The sequence below is a fragment of the Narcine bancroftii genome, chromosome 14 (genome assembly GCF_036971445.1).
Source record: "Narcine bancroftii isolate sNarBan1 chromosome 14, sNarBan1.hap1, whole genome shotgun sequence".
Classification (NCBI taxonomy): Eukaryota; Metazoa; Chordata; class Chondrichthyes; order Torpediniformes; family Narcinidae; genus Narcine; species Narcine bancroftii.
In genome coordinates this window covers 22,339,571-22,366,021 of record NC_091482.1, presented here as the reverse complement: position 1 = coordinate 22,366,021, position 26,451 = coordinate 22,339,571, and the positions used below count along the sequence as shown (strand labels likewise).

General features: G+C 42.8%; 1 protein-coding gene across 8 annotated transcripts in view; it reads right to left on the bottom strand.

The window, feature by feature from the left end:
• Positions 1-26,451, bottom strand: part of auts2a (activator of transcription and developmental regulator AUTS2 a) — a 1,173,696-nt gene that overhangs the window by 651,655 nt on the left and 495,590 nt on the right. For all 8 annotated transcript variants that reach the window (XM_069911140.1, XM_069911145.1, XM_069911143.1 and 5 more), the window contains exon 3: positions 3,338-3,439. In XM_069911140.1, coding sequence (XP_069767241.1) covers positions 3,338-3,439 — 102 coding nt within the window. The remainder of the gene's footprint in view (positions 1-3,337; positions 3,440-26,451) is intronic.

The following is a 26,451-nucleotide window of genomic DNA, read 5'->3' as shown; positions in this document are numbered from 1 at the left end:
GTCACAGGCCTCCAGAGTGAGAAGTGAGCATCCACCACCACTCTCTGGCTTCTCTCGTACAGCCATTGTTGAATCCAGTTCACTATTTCTCCGTGAATACCGAGCACCTGAATCTTCCTGACTAAACTCCCCTGTGGGCCTTCTCAAAGGCCTTGCTAAAGTTCATGTAGACAGCATCCACAGCCTGGTAACCCCCTCGAAAAACTCTAAACTCTGAACATCCTTTGAAGAATTGGTGTTTCTCTAAGATAAGTGCATATTGAGATGTCTTCCCCAGAACAAGTAATAAAGAAGTAATCCACAACTCTGTGGCCAGTACCTTAACAGAGTCAGTGACCTACACAGCGTAGAATCAGACCTTTCAGCCCAAATGTTTATGCTAACTATTGCCATTCCATTTGTTTGTGTATGGCTCATATCTCTTTCAACTTTTGTGATTTACTTGTCCAACGTCTTTTAAATGTCATAATTGTACCCACTTCCTCTGGCAACTCAAGCCAGTAAATGCATCGTCCTCTGTGTGAAGAAGGTCTCCCTCAGTCCCTTTTAAGACAAACTGAGACAAAACGAGAAGAACCTCCACTCTGTATCGAATCAGCACTAAACTCAAAGTGTGCTAGTGAACATAAACCTTGCAAATGCCTCATTTCCAGGCATTGGAAGGAAACTGTAATGGAAACACAGGGAGAAAACAAGGCAAAAATAAAAAAAGATCAATAGGAAGGTCTGTCGATTTTAGTGCAATACACAAAAGTGCTGGAGAAACCTGACGAAGGGCTCAGACCTGAAACGTTGGTTACCCCCCACTTCCTGCATGTGTTGTGTGGTCTGCTGATTTATTCCAGCACTTTTTTTTACATTACATTAATCCCCCCCCCCCCCCGAATGTGTCTTATCAAATACAACTAAAAATATCATGGTTTAAATCTGCCCATGTCCAGCCAAAAGATGTGAAAATTTCGAGGATTTTTTAAACTTCTGCATGTCATTAAAAAAAAACTTTCACTGACGATATAAAAGATGTGGCAACTGATTTTTGTACAGTAAGGTTCCGCATACATCTGGGTAATAATGACTGGGTGAAATATTCAATTCATTGAATATGCTACAAATACAATGTGTGATCATTTAGGTCCATCTGCGATCCAGGATGGAGCATCAGTGTAACCATGTATATGAATGGAGGCATCTCTGGGGTGCAACACATGCTCTCGATTACACAAGAGAGCCAGCCGAGAGCAAAGGATCATCTTTTTAAACAAAAACATTAATAAGGAGCAATTTCTTCCCTCAAAAGGTTGCCAATCTTTGGAACTCTTCTTCCCAGATGGTGGCAGAAGTAGAATGTTTGAATGTTTTTAAGGCAGAGGTTGAACAGGTACTGCAAACCCTCTTTGGTATCTGGAATTTAAGCAACTGGCAGCCTCAGGTGACTGACAAAATAATTGAGGAAAATAGGTTTTTAAAATTGTTATAAATAAGAATAAAATAATAGGTAAAAAATACTCAAGTTTAAAATTGAAAAAGTAAGCATTCTCTGAAGTAACACGTAAACCTATGGTGAAGATGGTGCAAATATTCAGCCAGCGGAGAGCGGGCCTTGGTCAGGCTTCGTTCGCAGCAGGCGTTTGAAGTTGTGCGAAACAGCGATGGCGTCGTCCAGGATGAAGTGCTGTTTGATGCAGCTCGCTGTTGGGGCAACTCTCTTAAATTGTCTCCTTTTTCCTGCTGAGTAAAATTTGCCCTGATCAGAGGCTTTAGCTGGGGGGGGGGGGTTAATTATCTATAACATTATTGTTTGTCTTTCGAGCAGCTCTGTGGAGGGGGAGGAACCTCCAGATGTAGTGACGTTTAAATGTTATCAAAAAATGTGACTGAAAATAAAGTAAAATGCTTTATAGATTCATGCAAGTTGAGTTTGTTCAATGTAAGTACAGTATCATATTTTTGTCTTTTAAACTGTTTATTCTTAATGCAAGTGCGTTAGTTAGACATTGTAAGAATACATCTCAAGCAACCAGAAAATACATTTATCCGGCATCTACCAATCCCCATACCAATTACCAGGGGTTTTACTGTACTTGGAAAGCAAAGATTAGCAGTCAAACAGGAAGCTGTGATAATCAGATTGGCTATGATCTTTTTAAATGACAGAGCACAGTGAAGGGGCCAACTTGTTTACTCTTGATCCTAATTCATGTGCTCATTTTATGTTCAAGTCCTTGCCTTGAACCCACAAGATCCTGACGCAGAGGTACAAATGCTACAACTGAACCAAAGCTGTACTCTAATCGGGTTTTGGGAGAAAAAAAAAATCCACCTCACCTGACTTTGCACAAATCTCGAGGTCAATTTATTTTATCTGGCAAGAAAAATTGATTTGCTGATTTGAAGAGATTTAGAATGACAGTGTATTTTTTTTCATAATGCAGGGCAAGTTTGTATTCATGATGCCAGATCATGAGAAAAGACATTGCTTTATTATTCATTTTTCAATTGTGATCATATTGATTCTTGATTATCAATAATCTTGAGTACGTTTGAGGTGTACAGCTTAGTTCTCAGTAACAAAGCTGTAAACAATGAGGAGAGCATCTATCAAAATGACCTCAGTAAGTAACAGTAGCGTGACAACCGAGTTAATGAATCTGCTTCCATGTCACTGAACAAATTGCATTTGCAGTCAGCTGCATAGCTTCATAGGTAACTGGATAATACCAAGGAGCTCATCTTTACATTTCATTCACTGAATAGAACCATCAAATATATAATTCTGTAGAATTACAGAGACAACTGCTGAGAACTCAATGCAGATGGGACCTACTGAGGAAAAGGTTTCAGCTCAAACTGGTGTTCCATCAGCCCATCCATTGCCTACTTAAAACAAACACACTCCATCAAGTACAGCGCATGTTGCAGTTGGGTTTCTCAGTAAAAGTGTGGGGGTTCTTTAAGTGCGAGATCATCAGACTAGGGACAGCAGGCATCAATTCAATTTCCGACGTTAACATCAAATTACTTATTTAATTTCACGCCTGATGAAGCATCATATAGCTACACACAGAATCATTTCACTTCATTTGTTATGCCATGTTTTTTCAGTTCTTAGCTTGTCTGCCAACTGACAATTTTAATTACGACACGAATTTGATTGCACTTTTGAATAATTAGCACATCAAACACAAGCCATTTAAACACCCTACATTTCTGGGGAAGGTGTGGGCTTCTGTCTGTGTGGTGCCCAGCCCTGGCTGATAATCGTGTATGTTTAAAGGGGGAATTGGAGGAGGGTTGGGGGAGGGAGGAGAAGATCATTAGCCAGATGTCTTCTACTTACATCACTCAGTCTTTCATGTGAGCAGCCCCTGTTGGAAGCCTTAGAATTACTGCTGATACTTTCACTGTCGCTGTCCCTGCAGCTGTGTTGGGAAGGCTTGAGCTGCAAAAGGAAGACAAAATTAAAGCGATAAAGATCGAGGCAGCAAAGTCTCATCTGGTTTAATCACTCCCCATCCTGACTCAAGACATACATCGCAGGTCCTTTATCATTGCCAAATCCTCAAACTCCCCACCTACCTGTGCCCCAGGAGCCACCTTCACCAGATGGACTCCAACAGTCCAATGTGGCAGGACCTCGGTATCTTCACCAGGGCAACTGGGAATGGGCAATACACTTCAGATTTATTGTCAGAGTAAAACATGGCATCACATGCAACCCTGAGATTCTCCCCCCCCATCCCACCCCCAACCCACAGGTGAGGTTGAAATACCATGTATTGATTGTCCAAAAAAAGGGTACACAATGTATAAACAAATGTAAACAAACTGACTGTGCTATATGTCCTTAAATGAGTCCCTGATTGAGTTTGTCCTTGTGGAGGGGGAGCAGCTGTTCCTGAACCTGGAGGTGTGAGATTTGTGGCGCCTACACCTCTTTCCTGGTTGTCGCAGCGTGTGCTGTTTGGTGCGGATCTTCGATGATTTCTGCTGCTCTCAGACTACAACATTCCCGGTTGATGTTCTCGATGGTGGGCAGGGTTTTGCCTGTGATGTCCTGAGCTGCAACCACTACCTATTGCAGGGGCACTGGTGTCCCTGTACCAGTTCCTGATGCAGCTGGTCAGCGCTCCACAGGACATATTTGGGGTTGCATTGGTGACCTTCACAGATTTAATTTTTATTCAGGAAAAATCCTTTAACTGGTTTGGCAAAGAAAACAAAGTAAAGCAAAAAGGGTAAAGGTTCCATTATTGCCACGTAATACTATATTTAGAATGCAATGCACGTGATTTTTTTTAAAAAACTTGGTCTACCGTGAGGAAGACAGAGAGTCGCCACTTTCTCCAGCATCTTGATAGCGGCGTTGTTCTAGTGAACCGGTGCGGACTCGAAAGGCCGACATGGCCTGTTTCCGCTCCGTAAATGGTTATATGGTTATATCCCTCACAGAAACCTACAGCACTTGGTGTTCCTAGGTGGTCTCCCCTCTGAGTACTGACCAGACCTGAGCCTGCTTAGTTTACAAGATCTGACAATCCCAGGCGTATTCAGGCTATTAGGGATCTGTGAAGAACTGCCTACTTGGGCAGTGGAAACATCAGTCAACAATCTGGAGAATTGCAGGGGAGCACGGTTGGTATAGCGGTTAGCACAATCACCAGCGATCGCGACAGGACTATAGGAAGCTTGTATGTTCACCGTGTTGGCATGAGCTTTCTACGGGGGGGGGGGGTCCTGTTTCTTCCCACTGTTCAAAATGTACCAGGGGTGTAGGTTAATGGGGAGTAAATTGGGCGGTACAGACTCATGGGCTGAAATGGTGATACAAATTATATTTAAAAGGATGATAAAAATGAGGACAACGTGGAAGAAAAATGCTACTTTCCAATATGATCCATCATTTGCAATAGACCAGGAGTAGTGAAGGGAGGTGGGGGGTGGAGGAAAACCCTAGAGTAATAACATATTTAAAACATAAACACCCATTCTTCTTGCCATTAACACTTGGAATGAATGCTGTTCCTCAGGGGATTGCCAGTAGGTCATAGACACTGAGTTGCCTTTGTCGGTCGCCCAATCAGGAAATGCAGCCCCAGTGATATCCCACTCGAAGCGATTGCTGAGGTTGATGTCACACGACAACTACCGACGGGGACACGACGTGGTGCATGGAACCAACTCTCAGTGGGAAGGGCAGGGAGGGAAATCTGGAAAACTTTCTCACTGCAGAAAGATGTTATCTGCAGCTGCTGGGATGCCCTGGGGACAAATGCAAAACTGAGAACAGAGTGAGACGAACAAAAAGAAAATTTATTTTCTCCAGCGCTGCCAAATCCAATCCGTCATCTTTAAGATGTAAATCAAGTTATTTGCAATTGATGCTTACTAAGCTTGTCATACAGCCATATTGCCCCATTAGGCTGTAATGTGGTCCCCTGTAAAGTCATTGTGTCAGTAACTAATCATTTCAAGCTCATTCTCCAGCCTTCCTCCCCTGCACATTCCTCTTGGTGTAAAGTGACACCACTAGCTGGTTAAATTTGTAAACATATCATAAAATGCACGAAGATCAGATTTGACAGCTGTCCAGGCAATTGCAAGCATGAAAATACACAACAAAAATTAAAAACTCAAACTTCACAAAACGCAACCTTAAAAATGGGCAAAAAATAATTCAATAGAAAACGGATGCACCCAAGATATTTTCGCGACTCAAGGTGGGCATTCTGCCCAGCAAACTTTACAAATGAATGCACACTGATGCTACACAATACCCCTGCTTACAAAGCACTAGCATGTTCCCAACTCTGTTATCGCCAGCAGTGCAAAAATAGCGAGAGATTATGTAATGCAAACAGATACTTGAAACATGACAAGATGGTGGTGGTGATTGGGAGAAGAAGCGTTAAACTGTTTGATACTGACAATGAGTCGTACATGCAAGTCTAAAAATATATTCACAATTTTGTTCCAAATAAAGATCAAAAGAAATCTCCTGAAAAATGTTTATGTTTCAAAATTCCATTAACATAGTCCATTGTTCCAAAAACTCCCTTGAGAGCTCATTAGAATTTTAATCTGTTTTCTTCTATTTAATATTTTCACACAGGAGAAAACATTCAAATGCAAGATAAGTGCCTAATTCAGAATGAAACATTTTAAAACTCTCTCCGTTGCCTGCGCCAGGTTCGATTCTCCAGTTGGTAGACTTCTATTGATCTCCAACTTGCCAGTGAAAAGGTGTGACAGAGTTGGCCCTTAGGTTAGTTGGTTCTCAATTTCCCTTCCTTCCTCCGAAATAGCCTTCGACTCTCTCAAACTCTGTATCGTCTTGCCAACTGGTGAGCTTGCTTGGAACGAGAATGCACACCTCGCCATTCCAGCTGCCAAGACGAGAAAGGCCAACAACCTGATTGAACTTTGCAGATCTGACCCAGAGTACGATACAGGGACAATGCCAAAGATAAAGTTCGGATTGAACCAGGAAGGTATAGAGGCTGATTTCTAAAAGCATGGTTAAAGAGATAGGTTTGGGGGAAATTTCAGAGGGGGAGAGAGACCCAGCAATATTTGAAGGATCACCAGCACTTTGGGCTCCTGCATTTGAAGCCACAAGCTCACAATGTGGACGGAGAAACAGCAGATCAATATTGGAAGAACTGATGTATGGAATTTTAAAGGATTAGAGAAAGCTACAGAAAGCCTCTAAGAGTTTCTATAGGAGATCATGAGCCGTATGTTTTACTTTCTGCGTGTAATTTAAAAATAACCATTGCTTTGTTCACTCTGGCTGGGTACGAAGCAAAGATTTTCAGTGGAAGTTCGTCCTGTTTCTAATAAGAAGGCAGGTGTGATCAGGTCAGGATTTACAAATTCTGAAGGAATTATAAATCAAAGGAGATGGATATAATGCCAAAGGAATCAAGATGTCGGTGTACTGATATGTATGATCACATTGAATGGTGGGGCAGTCCCAATGGAATGAATAATCAATTCCTGGTCAGATTTTGTGTGCATCACACACAGGCAACAGTATCCTTTAGTGCCGACATCTACAAAGAAAGGCATAGTGACAAGGTACTGAAAAAACCCACCCGGCACAGTTAATATACAAGTTTAATAATGCACCTTCCAACCTCAGCTATATTTCAGCCAAAAAAAAATTTGATTTCAACTGTGGGCATCTGACGAGAATTATCATTGCTCTGAGCAATTTGGCTCTAAATATTTGACCTCAGAGACAGGCGAAGATGAAAACTTTTAATAATTCACAAAATTCTTTGGATTACTTAGAGACCAAAAAAAACCCCAAATTCCACAAGGTACACTGTTAGAATGAACTTTGACAGCAATATTACCCTGTCATATCATCCACCCCTCACCTGTTGAACAAGTGCTTTGTTCACATCAGAATGCAATTTTCTTTTCACAAGATGCAACATTTAACAGGCTAATTTCCACAATCTTCAAAACATGGCAAGGAATTAATTTATCCAGAGTCCTTTTCATTTAATTTGCAACACAAAAACTATCAAAATCTACATCTGTCATTGATTTCCACACAGCACACATTTTGCTTTTATTACACAATTATTTAAGGAAGAAATGTTTCCACTCCGTCTCATTTCAGCTTATCATTTGCAATTTACAACTGGTTTTAATAAGCAATCAGCATGTATCCCTAAAATAATGTGAAAATATCTACAACCACAATAAAAAAGTTTGTTTTAAATAAAAAACCTGATTTATCTTTCTTTGATGTTTAAAAGTTAGCCGTTGAAAGAAACATGAGCTCAAACCTATTAACACTTTAAAAGCTATATTAACTCTCATATTTCAGGGAGAACCAAGTCATAGAGGGGAGAATGGGCAGAACACGCCCAATGAGGGGAAATGGGAAATTTGTGCTGCCTCAATGACACAAATGGGCAACGGCGAAATTTCCTGAGGCCAATTTATACCAGTGAATGAAATGGTCATGGTATCAATCCATTCCATCCAATTTAAAGGCAGTGGCTGCTCGCAAGCTGATATTTATCATTTTGACAACTGTGTCCATTAATACTGTAGCAGTAGTTTATTTCTACAGTGCATTTAACACAACACACGTTGATCTGAAGCGCCGAACATACAATTAGGAATAAATTGTTACTATCTAAATAATGACAGGCAGCCAAAGTACACTGGCGCCGCCATCTTTTTTACATCAACTTAGAATATTCATTATTTAAACCCTAACCCGTTCCTCCTGATCACAGCGACTAACAACTTCCCAATTTCAAATGAACAACAGCATTACCAACACCAGACTTCAAAGAGCAGGCGGTGAACGCAAATAAGTCCGGTCGCAATTCCGACTGGTGTTGGCAGGGGGCTTGGGTGTTACCGTCTGCCGGCTTCTAAAAGGAAACTACTCACCAAGTCACAGTTTCTTGAGGCAACAGGTTGCCTCAAAGCTCCACCCCACCCCCAACCTCGGATGAGCCGAACACCTTGAGGCCTCGAGCCTTGAGTCAACATCGAGGCATCCTTTGGGATGCTCCACTACTCCAGTGGTATCGGGACACCACCCCAGTCTCTGCCAGGTTGTGCCATTTCCACGGCCATTGAAGCAGGCACCACTGGAAGGCCGAGGCCACATGGCCACTCTGCCCCACAGCTCCACGACCAATATGTGATCCAAAATGTTTTTTTTTAACTTGCTTCACCTGAGAAATCTGTTCTACTTTTGTTGTTCCCATTCTTCAGTACAAGTAGACTTTTTATAATATAGAATTCCAGACCCATCTCATTTACCATACCATTGAAAGGTGGCCTGGTTCTTTTTTGTTAGCCTTGGGTACAAGAAATCCAGGACACAAAGATGTACTTCTGTGTCATTTGTGATCAAAATATAATGATCACTTGTACTCATGTAATACTTTCAGCAAACTGTGTCCCCCCCCCACCCCCCCGCCCCCCCCGCCCCCCCCGCCCCCAGAAAATGCTTCACAGGCATGTTATTGAAAACTATTTGATTCTGAGCCAAGTAGGATATTGGGCTGGTTAGTCAGACAGAGACTGAAAAATCATTTTCAAAAGGGAGAGCAGGACTGAGAGGTTTAAGGAAATTAATTCCAGAGCTTAGAGCTCAGCAGCTGAATGCATGGCCACCTGACCAATAGAAACAGGGGATAAACAAGTGACCAGATCTTGGGAAACAAAATTTATGATGTGAATTGGTTTCAGCTCACTAAAGCTCATCTCAACCCCTGATACATGATGGGCAGAGAGAACTTCAGGGAGATTTAAGAACCACATGCTTATCAGTGTAGTTAAGGTATTATGGACTCTCAGAATTGCTACAGTGTCTTTTCATGAATGCAGCTTTTAACAGGGAATGTGTCCGCTGTGGGCGCATTGCACAAGATGGGATAACAGGCACAGAAGCTTTGGATTTGTGGGTTTAGGTAATGGGATTTTCATGCTGAATTTACACACTAAAAAGCCAATAAGGGTTTTAAAGGCATTGTGGTGACCTACAGCAAAAGCAAATAGAAGCAAGCGGCTATCTGCTATTTGCCAGACATGAAAATTCACATATTCTCAGTTACCCCCACCATTTGCTCCTTCATCTGGGAGACAGAATGTTTGCAACATGCCTTCTTTTCACACTCCCCATCAAGTCAACTTCTTTCTCAAAAACAGAATGTCGAGAAAATGACTTTGAATGCTAGCTACCCGCATCAAGAATACAGATAATTCAAAATTATATTGAACATCAACTAACATGTTGTTTTGCACAGCACTTGTGCAGACCACAGAGTTGTCAAAAGTTTAAACAGCAGGTGTGCTTAATATTCTGCCACTTGTGTAACAATATTGCTTGCTGACAATGAATGGTTTGCTCTTCAATATTCTTGAGAAATAAATTGGTCCACAAAGAATTCCCCATGAGATGGATTTGTTAATTGTTCCAACATGCAGATGAATTTGACCCCTGTTTCTCAGGTTATAATCCAAACTGATAACCATTTGGCACACTCATGCAAAGATCTGGAAGTAAACATTGAACCACATTCCACAGTCACAGCTGAAACTCATTGGATCCACAGGTTACAGCCCTATACACCACACCAGTGTAGTCCCAAAACTCTGGTGAGGCCATATTGAGAGTGTTGTGTGTTGTTCTGGTCTCCACTTTATTGGACTTCCTGTGAGTGCATAATGCATCACTCATTCCGTCATCACTGGGGGCGGGACCCCCCTAAATTGCCAAGGAGGGCAAATTGCAGGGTATTTGGACTGCAGGGTGAAAGGCCCAGGAGATCCTGCCTTCCTGGGAATTTCACCCAAGTAGGGTCACTGCACGCCCACGATGGGGAAAGGCCTAATGAGTGGAAGGAGAGGCAGATACAATAATCACTTTTAAGAGGTACGTGGTCACATGAACAGTGGTGGAAAATGGGGATACAGGCTAGGAGCAGGCAGGTGGAATTAGTTTACACTGGCATCCCGGTCAGCACTGAGAGGATGGGATGAAGGGCCTGTTCTTCAGCCATATCGTCAATGTTAAACTAAGGTCTAATCTGTTCTCTTTTTAAAAAAAACACAAAAAAGTCACCAAGGCAGAACAGGAAATTTTCCCACCATCTCTTGCAAATAATATTTTGTGCATATCTAGAAGCATGATTTTTTTTTGATCGTGGAGAGCACAAAATACCTGAAACATTTCTTTCATTGAAGCAGTGACTGCCTAATAAAAGCACTTCACTGGATCCGAAAGCCATGCAGTAATAAATGCAATTTAATTTCTTGAGATCCAGCATGAACCATAAACCTGCACTGCCCAAATGTACCCGAGTGACCAATTAACCTACTAACCCCAAATATCACTGAAATGTGGGAGGAAACCAGAGCTCTTGGAAGAAACCCACATGGTCATGGGGAGAACTGATGAATTCCCTACTGACAGCACCAGATTCAAATTCATTAATAACAAGTTGGCAAAAAAGTTGTATTCTCCCACATCTCTATTCCTTGTCACATGAAATTTACCAGTAAAATCTGTAAAATGAAAATATGACATTTCATCTTCAAGTCGATTAATGAGTTGAAAATTATGACTTGAGAGATGGGCGACCGAGATGGAAATTACTCAAAATGAGAATTTTTGTTCAGAATCCAGCCTTTCCCAGATTAGTGAAATGGTATACTGCAGTTTTTAGTGATTGAGATTCCATGTCACCTTCCCTCTGTTCTCCTTAGCAATGCCTGGCAACCGCAGCTCAGTTCTGCAGTCATAAACCTGAGAGAGTTTAATGGATTCTATTATTCTGCATCAACTTGAGCATTCTTACATCCAAGGAATATACACTCCCTTGAGGGCTGCATTCATTTACCGAAAAGCATTTATAAATTTGACTTAACAAGCAAATTAACAAGTACCTTATTCAAGCAGGTTTTATGGCCTCATGTCACTCAAGAATGGCCATGAAAATGTTCCACCTAACCCAATGAGCCATACCTGTTCATCCATGTGCAGGCAGAGTTTTGGAGAGTGGCAAAGCGTGGTCCTAATGGGGTTCCTTGTCACGTTTCTGCAGTCATTTTGGAGAGGGTGGTGATGGAGCATTTGCGAACACGCTGGGCGCAAACAAGTGAAAATGGACGCTCGTCTCTATATTCAACACCTCTTTGAAACAAGATGCTGGGGTAACAGAACAATGATACCCAAGAGTGGCAAAGAGGCCACAAACAATTAGGCTTCTTGCACTGGGAATGGAGGGGCAGGAGGCAGCCGAAGAGAAATGCACAGCCATTTTGTCTTTTACCAATAACCCAGTGGTAATCTGAATTCTGCAAGAACGTTGCAAAGTCACAGCACGCGCCCACACACACAGTCACAGTCTGAAATGGAAAACAACTACTTGCTAAGGAGTGAAATGAGGTCCTTTAAAATTCATCGAGCCCACCATCGTTGGTGTATCCTTGGAGTCAGGGCTTAACTAGCCTATTTCAGGGACAAGGGAAGAGTCAACCACCTTGGCCCATTAGACATTGGAGAAGGAGTGAAGGACGCAACTCTGTGGACGCAGGGATTGAAGGACAAGCACAGTCCTGGAGAATCTCAGCAGGTCAAGCAGCGCACTTTCAATTCAAATGTTTCCTTTTTTTTAGGTATGTATCTGTCCTCATTTCTCACAGACACTCCATCCCCCCTTCCAATCCACTTTAGTCTGTTCCTTTTTCATACCACTGAGAAAGTCCCTTCACTCCACTGAAATGCCAAAAATCTCAAATTGAACTCTATCATATCATTCATTTACCCTAAGCTCTCTAATCACTGGAGTATTATAAAACACCCAATCCAGTACAGCCAATCCCCAAGTGGGCTCAAGCTGCTGCAAGAAGCCATCTTGAGGGCATTCTGCAAATTCTCTCAACTTCACTTTTCCATTCTACTTGCATGTTAAAATCCTCCACAACTACCACAACCTTGCTTCTCTGACACACCTTTTTTTTAATTTGCTGTTGTAATTTATCATCCACATCCCAACTACTGTTTGGACGTATAGAACCATGCCAACCCCTCTGATGACTTGCCCAAGCCTTTTGGCGCACAGTATATCCTTGGATATGCAGCTCCCAATAGCGTCAATCCTATCGCCACGACTCCATATGGGTGATCTGGCATGACGTAGAGGCCACACTGACCAGGACGCAAAATTCCTTTCCTGATCAAATTGCACACTTTATTTTAAAGAACGATTTCTGATACGATTTTTATAAAATTAAATTTTACCAGCTGCATGGTGGGTTTTGAATTCATGACTCTGGTTCAATAATCCAGGGATCCGGATAGTAATTTAATTATCATACTTACCATCACCCCCCCCCCCATCTTTAAGACCTCATTCTAACTGTACACTGCCATTACAGTGCTGTTCCTCCCATTGTGATTTCCCCCCACCCAAATGTGGTGCATCTCTATGCAATGTGTGTGCACAGAAGCTGAACTCTGCACTGCTGGTGATGGGACCATGAAATGCCAACTACGAACGACTGACAGTCAAACAGCATTTGAGTTCCATAAGAAAACTGGACAATTATAACAGACCTGGTTTAGAGAGAGTAATAGGGGAGAGTTTTGCTCAGGAATTGGTCAAATTAGACCCACCATACAATTTGAACAAGGAGTCCTTTTTTATAAAAACGGAGGTAGATTATTCCCCCCCCCCCCCCCCTGAAGTGATAGAGCAAAGATATAACTAAGGAAATACATGTCAAGATCCAGAGGATCGTAGGAGAACATGTAATTTCCTGGACTTGGACCACGAAGTCATCTCATGGTCTGTCATGACTGCTTCTTCACTAATCCCTGAAAGGAGACCATCCACATGGCAACATGAGAACAAATTAAGGTTATTCAAATCCTCCAACCAATCCACTGGCCATGATATCTTTAATTAATCATTTACGTTGCACATCACATTCGTGAAATGGCAAACACGTTTATTGGGGCAATCTGACAATCAACACACTTCAATAAAGCAGCTGCACATCCTTTGAAATCTAAAATGTTTCACCAACTTATCAAGCAGCTTAAACAGCTGTTTTTATTTTTCCCACTGGACAAGAACTTTCTTCGCGATCTTTCTCTCGCTTTTGGTACGTACGTGAGGGGGGGTGGGGTGGAAATAAATGAGGCTTCTGCTCCCTTTTGAATGATTTAGGTAAATAAGAGGAATCTATTTGCCTGAAGGCTTCTACGTAAAACACCTGGGGCTCAGAGTGCAACGATAAGCATCGATGGATGCTCAGTGACCCATCTTCATGCGAGGAAGTGGGATTCACGTGGGCGGCATGTCCACATCAGAGAGAAAGCTACTGGAAACTCCCATGCGAAGATTCAGTCACATTAACCACAGCACCCTACATGCATCAAACTGCCCAGAAAACATGAAGCCGAAGTTTCAAGCCACATGTTTACAATACTGTCACAAATAAAAGAGAGGAAATTTTCTCTCAAAGCACCAATTTGTGCTCTAATCCAGATAAAGCCATTGATCTTATCTCAACCATTTGTAATTTCAAAAGGTCCATAGTGCGCACATGCAACCTTGGCCATGATCTGTACAGAAATTCAATCTTGCTGGCCCGAGGCAAGAAAAATCATCCATATAATCCATCCCCAGTAATAACCTGCGTTAAGTCGAGAGTATTTTAAAATGGATGCTCATTATTATTGACCTGAATCAGTGGAATTTCTATTCCTTGGGCTAATAATGCTCAATAAATGAGAAGAGATAATGTATCTTGCCCGTGGCAACGTCTCTGAGTATTGAAGGACTCCAAGAATGCAACAGATCTAAAGAAAAACAACAAAAAAATTCTCAATAAACCGCCTGGTTGTCACTGGGAGGGGAATTGAGAATGCTCTGAATTTATTTTGCACATTATTGGCAGAGCCCTGCTGGCATTTGTTTTCTTTCTGACTTGCCTTTGCTTTGAGAGAGCAACCACGGTCAACATATTTAGACAACATATTGACTTTTATTTATTTCCGAAGTCCATAACCAACTGCTTCACCTTGCGGACATTAGGGAGAGGTTGTTGTCTTGACACCACCCAGGTTCTCCAATTCCCTGCTGTCCTCCAACCCCTCCTTGCTCGGGGTTGCTCAGTGACCTGGCATAGGCTCATTGTGATGAATGGCTTCCTTGCACGCCACTCGGTAATTTGTTGTCTGTCATCTTTTATAGCACTGTTTCTCTGGAACCTATTCTCTCGCTCAGGCTGATGAAAATCTCACCTCCTCCCCCACAACACCCCCGCCCCAAAGATTCAAAATCCCCCACTCGCAAAAGTGCAATTTAGTGGGCAATTCACCTCATGAACAGCACATCTTTGCAACGTGGGAAGACATCCAAGTAGTCTGCTCCGGAGGTCAGAATCAAACCTGGAGACCCTGGGTACATGATCTTCAGCCACCACTGTGTTGGCAAAGGCACGTCCAAGATAAAATACTGCCCCTCAGAAGTGGCTGCAGACACCCATGCCCTTTGCCAATTTATTGATTTGTGTCGAGTTCACAGCACAGCCATTTAACACAACTGGGATGTGCCTCCATTAATGTTCCACACAAGCCAATTCCCACTGACATACTTTTAAAAAAAAATCCTTTCTTCCCCATGTTCAATAAAACTCCCAGTGTCCGGCACCTATGGGGATTGGTAGATGCCAGATAATTGAATTTGCCGGTTGCTTGACATTGGGTGTTGCTTGATCAGAAAACTGACCACCGGGGGTGGGGGGGGGGTGGCATCCTAAACGCTCCCATCTTTTTTATCTATTTATTTTCCGCCACTTTTTTTTGCCAGTTGCTTGAGGCTGCGGGTTGCTTGAATTTCGGATACTGGGGATTTTTACTGTGTTATAAAATTGTAGCCCAGTGTTGAGACTATTAAAATTACACCCATAAACTAATGATGTCAGTAGAACTTCCCTTGTAGTGTGTCCAAGCTGTTCTCCTCACCACTTGTTGTAGTGAGTTCCATGTTCTCATTACACTCCCGTTACTCCTGATTTCCTAATAAGAATGATTGATGGAAATCTTATGTTCAAGGGTTTATAGTGTGGACTCCACTACAAAGAGAAATAACTTATAAACTCAGTTAAGATATATCTAATAAGAGTTTGCAATAAACTACTTTTACCACATGTGCTGCTTGCATTGGAATGCAGGAGTTCAAAACTGGAGAGGCATCAAACAAACCATGCTGGTGTACAAAGGAATTGGCCCGTGTAACTTTCTGGGAGAAACCAGAACCAATCCACCCTGCTCCACTTGATCCCACTTTAGCTAAAAAAAATAAATGCAAGTCAGTACATGTTGTACCAAAGATGCTCATTCCTGCTGTGCTCCTGCAGAGAACTTCAGTAAAAATGAAATTAAACACAGTCCTCAACATCTCCAGACTGTCTGGCTCCAATCAATCATTCTTTCAGAGTTCCCAGGTGTGAGTTAAAAGAATTCTGACCCCAAAACTACACAGTGCATTCAGTACCTCTATCAGTGCACTGAAGACATCCCATGATGCTTTCTGAAAGGCACACAGGCTGTTTATCATCCTGCACATTGCAACCATACCTTGCAGTCAGGATTTCTTGATTTTTTCATTGGATTTAATGAAGGAGTTTATAAGGCTTTACTCTTGTTTTCCAGTACTAATAAAGGGCAGTAACTTCTACTTTGAGAAAGAACCACTTGACAACTTCAAGCTCGAAAGAACAACTTTATCTGGAGCATGTACACGCATGCACGCACGCACGCACGCACGCACGCACGCACGCACGCACGCACGCACGCACGCACGCACGCGCACACGCACACGCACACACACACACACACACACACACACACAGGCTTGACCGCTTCCTCTGTTGTTTCTCCACTGCACACAGCATGGCCTTCAAGCTCATACACAAGATACACAGGAAGAAGTTGGACATGAAGTAAACCGCTCCCATCCTCACTTTCAAAACAGCTCACATTACAACACTTCTTGCCTCCCCGTTAGAATTGTGCCCCTTATAGAAAACAAAATTGTGCCATTAGCTTGCGTACACCTAAAACTTATAACATCCCAGCAACATTTTAATGAAAAATGTGGCAGAATCCCATTCAGTCTACTTAAAAGAAACTGTCCAAACAACTAGACTGTCGGGAGGTTTGTGCTCTGCATACTACCCCCGATGACTCAGCAGTCACTACTGACAAAGCTGTTTTGGGCGGATCTGGTGTTGGGAGCATAAGAGGGGTCTGAGTGTCCATATGGGAATGTCCATCCTCTTCAGGGGGCCCTCTGCCAGTGTCTCTCTCCCTCTCTCTGGCAAAGTCATTGGGGAACACTCTTCCACAGTAGTCTGTTTCACGAGTGGAAATTCCATAGAACTGTCCACCTCTGAGTATGTATCATGAAACAAAAGGACGTGGTCCGGACATCTGCAGGAAAACACATCCGTCAGTCAACATAGGAGACAGGCCCACTCTGCTTCAGAATAACTCCGGGTAGCCATGCTGATCGTTTCTCACACAGACATTGTCATCTAGTTTGAACTGTTTTTCATGTCCCTCATGTTGATCATGTCCCTCCTTCCGCTTTTCCTGCTCTCTCTCTCTCCACTCTTGCCTTCATGTCCAGGCGCAGCAGGTCCCATCTTGACTTGGGCCCACGCCCCATCAGCATCTCCTCTGGAGGTCGCGCAGTTGTAGTCTGCGGCGTAAGGTGGTATTTAACTAAGAAATGAAGGCCTGACGCTAAGAGAGTCCCCTGTCATCCATCACCATCTGAATAGCCCACTCAGCTAAATTATTTGAGGATGGATGGAAAGGGGTTGTCGAAATGTGATGAATATCATTCTGCTGCATGAACTCACTGAACAGCTCACTGGTAAATGTCGGGCCACTATCAATGATCAGGGTGTTAGGCAACCCCAAGACTGCCTGAGTTTGTCCATGGTTGAATGGGCTGTAATGTGGCCAAAGCTGAGAGCTTCTATCAATTTGGAATGTGGATTCACCATTACTAGAAACATCTGCCCCGTAAATGGGCAAGCAAACTCCAAATGTAGCCTAGACCAAGGGCAGCCTGGCCACTCCCATGGGTGCAAAGGAGCTGCTGGTGACCTTTTCTGATTGATCTGATGTAGTGTGCACGATTTGCTGGATCCTAGCTGAGGCCTAGTGTTGGGACTCATCTGGCCTCACTGAACAGGCTCATCAGTGGTCTATGATCCTTAAAAATTGTGAATGCACATCCATAGGGGTTCTGATGAAATTATTTGACCGGAAAAAAAACAATGGCCCAGACCTTCTTTGTCTAGCTGTGAATATCCCTTCTCAGCATCCTTTAGGGTACGTGAAGCAAAACCAATAGGCTTCTCTGAACGTGTGAGAGAACTGCCCCTACTCCATAGGGAGGAGTTTTTTCATGTCCTTCAAAGCCTCCTCCTGCTCCTCATTCCACTGTCACTTGGTGCTATTGTGCAACAGCTTATACAGGGGGGGCAAAACCCTTGAGAAGACAGGGAAGAAATTTTCCATAATAATCCACCATCCCTAAAAATGATCCAAGTTCCTTGACACCCTTTGGGCTTGGGGCCTCCTTGATAGCTCTCAATTTGTCCTCCACCAGGTAAAGACCCTCAGCTGTGATCTTGTGTCCCAGGTAGGACACACTCAGTGCCAGGAACACGCATCTGCCGTCTTTCAAATGCAGTCCTCCATCTGAGAGCCTCTTCAAAAATCTGTTCCAAGTTAGCCACCTCCATGGCCCCTGTGATCAAAATGTCATCCAGATACACCATTACATGCAGAATCCCCTGCATCAATACGTCCATAGTCCTTTGGAAAATGGCAGGGCTGGACCTCATTCCAAGCACCAGGCAAATGTATTTAAATAATCCCTTATGCATGTTAATTGTGACACCGTCTTTTTAGTCCTCCTCGAGCAGCAGCTGTTGGTAAGCTTACCCCCGACAGTGTCGCAAACAGTCATCCACCCGTGCAATGGGTACTCCTCCAGTTTAGTGACCTGATTCACCATAAGCTTATCGACCCTATACATCCTCACTATTTTGTCTGCCTTTAAAACTGGAACAATGGGAGCCGCCCACCTTGAAAACTGGACAGACTCAATGACGCCCCAACCACTGTAAATGTTTCAGCTCCTCCTCGACCTTGTCTTTAATGGCATAGGGCACCACCCTGGACTTAAAATAAAAATGTGGTGTGGCCTCAGGGTCAACATTGAGTTTCACTGTCATGCCCTTCAATGTGTCCAGCTCATCCCTGTAAACGTCACTGTATCGCTGTAGAACATCCTCCACTATGTGTGCATACTTAATTTCATGCCAGTTGAACTGCATTTTGCGAAGCCAATCATGGCCCAAAAGACTGGGCCTGTTACCCTTACCTATCACCAGCTTGGCTTCCATCATATAAACACCCCTAAATGAGGTATGGTTGCCCCGTATAGGTCCCGAGTTTGATCTTTGACGGTCTGATGGGAGGCAGGTTGGACCCACATGTCCTCCTGTAGGTCTCACTGATGACCCCTGAATCAATCTCTAACTTAATATCCTTTCCTCTGACAGTGACTGTGGCAAAATATGTTTCACATGGTCCCTCATGTTTCCACTCCAAACATATTGTAAGCATACGTTGTCTCTTCATCTGCTTCTTCTAGGTAGTGTGGGGCTGCTGGAGCCCGTCGAGCTTTCCTCCGACCAGGCTGAACCTTACCCTTTGAACTCCTGCACTTCTTAGCTAAATGTCCCTTTTTGCCACATCCACAGCAGACAGTGTCTTTGAATTTGCACTTATTTGCATAGTGTGTCTCTGCACACCGAAAACATTCCACCTGCTTTGCCTGTATACCATCTCCCTCCTGACTTTGTGTACTGCTACTGACTGTGACCCCCCCACCTACCCCACCGTGCCCTTTCTGGATACCTTTGGCATTATTAGCCTTGGGCAATCTCTAGGGCTTTCTCGAAAGTCAGTGGTGGGGCTTCCCCCCAACAAGTGGCGTTGCATGGCATCATTATTAATGCTGCATACCAATCTATCACGGAGCATATCATCCAATACTGGCTTGAAATCGCAATGCTCTGAGAGCTGGCGAAGCTCGGCCACAAAATTGGCCACAGACTGTGTTGGTTTCCTGAGAAGGCTGCGAAACTTAAGCCGTTGGGACTAGCACTGATGGCTTCGGATTGTGGTGGTTCCCCACGAGCTTGACCAGTTCATCAAATGGAAATTCCCCCAGTTTCCGTGATGCGGCCCACACATGCTCGGGAGAATCGAGCGCTTCTTCGCCGCCTCAGTAATTCCTCAGAAAAAGAGTCCCAACCTTTCTTCGTGCTCCAGCCAATCCTCATTTCCTTCCACGAATTCACCAATAACCCCCATCGTAGCCATCCAAGCACTTCCACAAAACCAGTTCACCTCATCACCTGGTAGCTTCTACTTTGAGAAAGAACCACTTCAAGCTCAAAAGAACATCTTTATCACACACACACACACACACACACACACACGCACAGAGGCTAGTCTTCTTCCTCTACTGCACACAGCATGGCCTCCAAGCTAATACACAAGACACACAGGAAGCAACAAAGACAGACAGGAAATAAACCCATCCCAGCCTCACTTTCAAAAACAGCTCGCATTACAACAGGTAGCTTTGCTATTAATGCCTCTGTGACCATGACTTCTCAGCAATATTGCAAGACTGTTCTACAAATTAACCAACATGCTTTTTCCAAATTTTGTTTAATCAATAATTGCTGCCATCAATATATAGGGTACCAGTGAAGAGAAGTTACAGAACATGACAACACAAGGCAATTATTATCCATCATTAAGACAGCAAATCTTATTTCAGCTGCCTAATTGTTCACTTGCAATTCATTCAAATGGGTTTGGCAGCAAACAAGAGATGTTTTGTTTATATCTTTATCACAGTTTAATTTGATGATGATGAATACATTTTTATTGAGACCTAACGAGATTTTGCGATTGCAGTTTTGATTTTGCAAGCTTAGATTCTTAGTTTGAAATAATTCAAATCAAGTGATCATTTCTTCACAACAATGGCAGTCCTACAAAATAAAAGTATCAGATCGTTTTTCAGGTAATACAATGAAAGTTATTTGCTCGTGTGCATTATAACTACATATAACCTCAAAAGGAATACATTTTCAAGAGTTTTATATCATTGGAATTTTAAAATATTGAGACAAATTGCACTACTCACATGATTAATGATTTACATACAAAGCAGGAATAATCCAGACAAAGGTCTTCCTTCATTATGCTAACTGTGGTGCTTAGGTATATATAACTTATTTTGAGAAGTAGACTCTCATCTCATTATAAAAAGACAGTAGTGTTTCTTGGTGCCATAATGCAATGAATATGTCTGATGGATCGATGATGCTACTGTGAACACAACATTGTCCAATCATTATTCGTGGTGTCTAACATACAATGCCAACATTTGAGATTCATTGTCATTTATCAACGTACCATTTCTGTTCAAAACATCTGGATTTCATGAATAAGATGGAAATATGCATTGTCCAAATAGTCATTTTGTGTGCAGTTATGCAGATTAATTACCCGCTAATGTTGTGGTTGATGCATCATTTTGCAATTAGTGCCTGCAGTGTGAGTTTTGTTTTTCTCTTCCCCAATGCAAAGTCACTGGTTGTAACAGTTCCAAACTTATTTGGAGTTCTGCCAGACATCTACCCCAAGTGCCTATGATCATGGGATTTCCTGGCTGCGTACACAAGAGTGTGGAACCGCCTTTCTCCGTGTAAGATGAGTGATTATCGAGACAGTCCTCAAGCCTGGAGATTGGCCTGCCAAATGAGGGCATGTGTAACAGGTTGACCTGAAGCCTCGGAGTACCCAGGATGCCTTTTGCCAAGTTAGTGCCTAATTTGACTGGCACAAGAACATGGAGTGGACCTTGGCAACCAATCACTTGGAACACTTGGAAAAGACATAGCAAGGTACAGGTAGAGACAATTAACCATTAAACCACATAGGCTAGCAGCTTACCTACCAACCCTTCCTGGGTTAGTACCTCATCGGCCTAAAAGGTGAAAATCCAGGCAGAATTGCCCAGATTTCTAATTAAAGGGTCCATCTGCAAAGTCAGATCCCAGAAGGTGATACTGGACCGAATGTTGCTAAATTCTGGAAAAAAAAACACGAAGTAAAATACAACAACCTACTGCCACCACCTGTGCTGGGAGTAGTCAAGTCTTTTCATCCTTGAAAGACGGGTAAAGTTTCACTGTTAGTTGGTTTTTCATAAATAAACCAACAACTCCTGATGCAAATGATTCAAGCCAAAACAGGAACTCGACAGCACTTTTGTTAAAATTATGATAAGCTGCTGTAAAGAAAATTATGAGGTGTGTGGAAACATGAGTGCTTTACATAAAATTGGTGTCAATAATTTTATTCCGCATGCACGCCTGCCGTGAACTGATAAACTCAGCCTCACATCTTTCCTTCAGACATGCAGAGCTGAAGTGGGAACCCATCCAAAACTACAGCTGTCTGAGGCCATTAACTGTTGAAACACATTCTGTTGTTCGACCTCATTCTTATTACAGCATAACTGTTCATTAAAGAAATTTCTGTGCAATTAATTAAATTATTCCCATGTCTACACCACAAAGTCATTACTCCAATATCAGCTTTCACTTGCACTCATTTCAACTTGCGTTCAAATGCCAAGTCACATCTCTGGGGTCAGCCAGTCCCAGTAAAATTGCACTCTTTAGTACTCAGGCGATCATTTTTTTTTTATTGCCATTTATTTTCCACCAGGAATTTTGCTCTAATGCATTGCTTCTATAGTGGAAATTTTGCCGGTGAAATTTGCTGCAGACATTTAACACCAGGTCAGGCAGGCAACACAGCTCATGTGTGACTTGATAAACAAACATTTCCTGTATGAAGATTCAGTTGCACACTTGGACAAGAATTAGATCCCTGCTGTATAGATCATCAAACGCTCTAGCATGTAGCAATACATGTGCAAGTACCGATCTACAACCTGAAAAGACAGAAAATGCATCAGTGTACACAATTACAAACTAAAGGTAAAGGTTCCATTATTGTCACATAATACTACATTTAGAATGTAACATATATTTAATTATTTAACTTTGTCTATCGTAAGGAAGCCAGAGGGTTGCCACTTCGTCCAGCTCCCCTCACAGAAATGAGGCCCCATTGAGGAACGAACTCGGTTTAAGGAACCAGTGCTTTAACCGCTGAGCTACATCAATGGATCGGAGATTTGGAGACGCTAATAACATGTTCCAATAAAATCACAGCTTGATTCAGAGTTCTAATGTTAATTAGCCTGGAAGGTGTCCTCCAAAGCAGTCGCACATTAGGGTGGCATGGTTAGCGCGACGCTGTTACAGTGCCAGCGATCAGGAATCCTGTGCTGTCTGCAAGGAGTTTGTCCGCTCTCCCTGTGTCTGCATGGGTTTCCTCCTGGTGCTCCAGTTTCCTCCCACCATTGTAGGTCAATTGGGTGCTGCAGGCTCATGGGCTGAAAGGGCCTGTTACTGTGCTATATGTCTAAATTTAACATTGGCATTCACATGACAAAATTTAATCTATCTCATTCTATTCGCCTGGTCTTCATCATCAGCTGTATGATGGGTCATTAAAAATGCCATCAAATGCCCCTTATTCTCCAACACCCTGTACATTAGTGTCAGTTTAGGAATGCACCAAGACCTCTTAGCTCCAAATCTCATTACAACTTTGGATCAAACATGACCAAAAGGTTTGAATTCAAGATTGGAGAAGGGACAATCTTGTCATCAAGGTGGTGTGAAGCATACACCAGTGTGGTTTTATAATGGTTAACAAAACTCAAGAAAGTGGGGAAACAGCAGGAAAATGCCCCACTGTAATCATTGCACGAACAAAGTGGTTAGAGGAGCAGACAGGAGACTGGGCGTTCTTGCTACGTGATGCTTTTCTAGACATCCAAGTGGATTTTCCATCGGCTAAAAAAGGTACAAGTGATGTGATGGAATACACTCCAGTTAATTTTTCATTCCCTCTACTGCTGTAAAACCAGGGTTGCATTGCATACCATCTGCAAGATGTTTGCCAGCAAACAGTGTGCTGACCGGCGGCATCATGGTCTGGTATGGGGACACCAATACCCGAGTGGAACCCCTGCAAAAAGTTGTGGACACAGCCCATGACATCACACGTAGAACTCTGCCCGCCATTGAGAACATCTACAGGGAACACTTGCCCTTTTACACTACCTGTGTGAACACAACCAACGTGGGATGGGGGGAGGGGATTTCATTTTCATCCTGGTAATTACCCACCAAGGTAGTATCAGAGCCAATGCGAAACACATCGGCTCCTGTGTAAAAGGCTTACCCACCTTCCCTGGATGCTGTAATACTGCAGGTCCCACCTCCTTTTGCCAGGTTCCTATATTAAAGGGCGCACTGACCCGGTTTTTCTTGGTTCAGTATGAACAAGCCAAGCTGGCTTTAAACACGGGTCATTCACACACCAATTAAATGGGCTCACTGTGTAAAAGGGGTACATGTCGTCAGAGAACAGCAACAATCATCAAGGATCCACCCCACCCAGCACACCCTCTGTTCTTGCTACTAACATTAGGAAAGAGGTTGAGACGCCACAAGGTTCAGGAACACCTGCTCCGTTCTCCACCATCAGACTCAACAACAAACCTCAATCAGAGACTCATTTAAGGACTCTTACTTTGGCACTTTATTGATTTATTTTTCTCTATGTATTGCGCAGTTTGTTTACATTTCTTTATTTGTTTAGGCATATACGTATTTTCTCGAGTACAGGTTTTTGCACTGCCAGTAAGTGGTAATTCTGCCTTGCTGACAGGAAAGAGAACCTCAGGGTTGTTTGTGATGTCACGTATGTTCGTTGACACGAAGCTTCTTCAACACTCAAACACACAACCTCCAGCACCCATAAAGATAACGGCAGCAGATGTTTGGGGATACCATTACATTCAAGTTCACTTTTAATTTACAGCCCACCTTGACTGGAAAATTCATCACCATCTGTAGGTTAATTGACTCCAAAGAATTTCCTCTGTGGCTCTAGAGATTAAATATAATATCCAAGCATATTTTCCAGTAGTGAATCACCTGTAATCTAAAACCACCTCAGATTATGAATTTATGGCTCCATAATACAGTCAAACATAGCCACATCCTCACAAATTACCATATATACTTGTGTAATAGTCGATCCCGTGTAAAAGTCATCCTCCTTTTTTTTAAGCCCCAAAACCCATATTTTTGTATACATCATATAAAAGTTGAACCCCCTATTTTTGGCCCTGACTGCCCGCCTTGATTGCAGACCCTCACCCTGGCCGCCCATCCAAACTCACGAAACCACCAGCCACCCACCACTCTGTGCTCCTGACCACCCACAAGCCCATCCGGGCTCCTGACTCCCTGGCCACCTGCCCACCGGAGCTGCCGACATTCCAACCACGGAACCTCACCTCAGCCACCCGCCCCTATAAGCTCCCATCGCCCCGAATGTGGACTTATCGCCCGCACCCCCCCCACCCAGCCATCCGAGCTTCCAGCGCCTTGAATAAAGTAGGTACTTCACGTGGTAAAAAGTTGTATCCTTGTAAAATCGACCCCACCAAATTTGAACCAAAAATAATTGGGCCCCTAAACTCAACTATTACACAAGTATTGTACTTAAAGATCAGGAGTGAAAGAGAATTATGTGGAAAGTGAGGCTATTCAACCTATCAAGTCCACATCGATACCACAGTGCAACCTTGTTAGAACGTGATTCGTCAATCTGCGGAATTGCTTATAGCGCAGGTGTCTGTGGACCCCAAACATTGATTTTAGGATGCCAGGCTAACAGCCACAAACTCAAAAATGGACTCTTATTAGTCATTTACACGATGTGTATGTTTATATATGGAGTTTAAAGGTCTTATTATAGGGTTTGAGTCACAGTTTTCTGCTTCCTGAATCATGACCTATATGCATCTGTTCCACGACTTGGCTGTAACGCAGTATGAAATCTTGGACCCCAACTACCGCATTATAACAAGGTTTTACTGTATTAACTGTGAACAGCTCATCTCTTTGTATTTCAGAAGGAATAAATTTGCATCAAGGGAAGGTGATGGGGTGGTTTTCTGAGATAATGCTTGGATTATTGATGAGCCAAGTGCACTGCAGAACAGACAACAAAGTAGAGTTGAGGCCAAGATTGGGTCACCTACAAACTTATTAAATGGTAGATTAGGTGTTTTGGGTGGGTGCAAATATTTATGTTCTTACACTCTCTTGAAATATATCCATGTGATTTACCTTATTTTATCCGCTCGGTCGCATTATCCATTTTCTAACCACTGAAGCTTCTCCCGAGTTACTTCTTGAATTTATTAGCCACTCTCAATGACCACTTTATTTTCTGAAGCCACTGAACCAACATTATTAGCAATTATTTCATCAACTTTCAAAGCAGCTGCACACAGATAATTCGGCCCAGCTTAAATGCACGTCTTCAGGCATTTTCCTTGGATAGGAGAAACACAAAGAACTAATTGGCACTCATGGTGAAGGGGATCATTAAAACCTCTCGGTGCTTTAGTGAAAGAAGGGTCTAAAATTCCAGAACATAATTATAATGAACGTGGAATACAAAACAAAATGTTCACCCGTGAACAGAGATCCTTATTATTGTATAATGTGCTAACAAGTATTTTAACTTCAATTACTATATAATCCTCTCCCCAGTTTCACAGAGATATCTCATTCAAATGGGCATTGAACACAGATGTAATCACATCATTCAATTTCTATTCACCT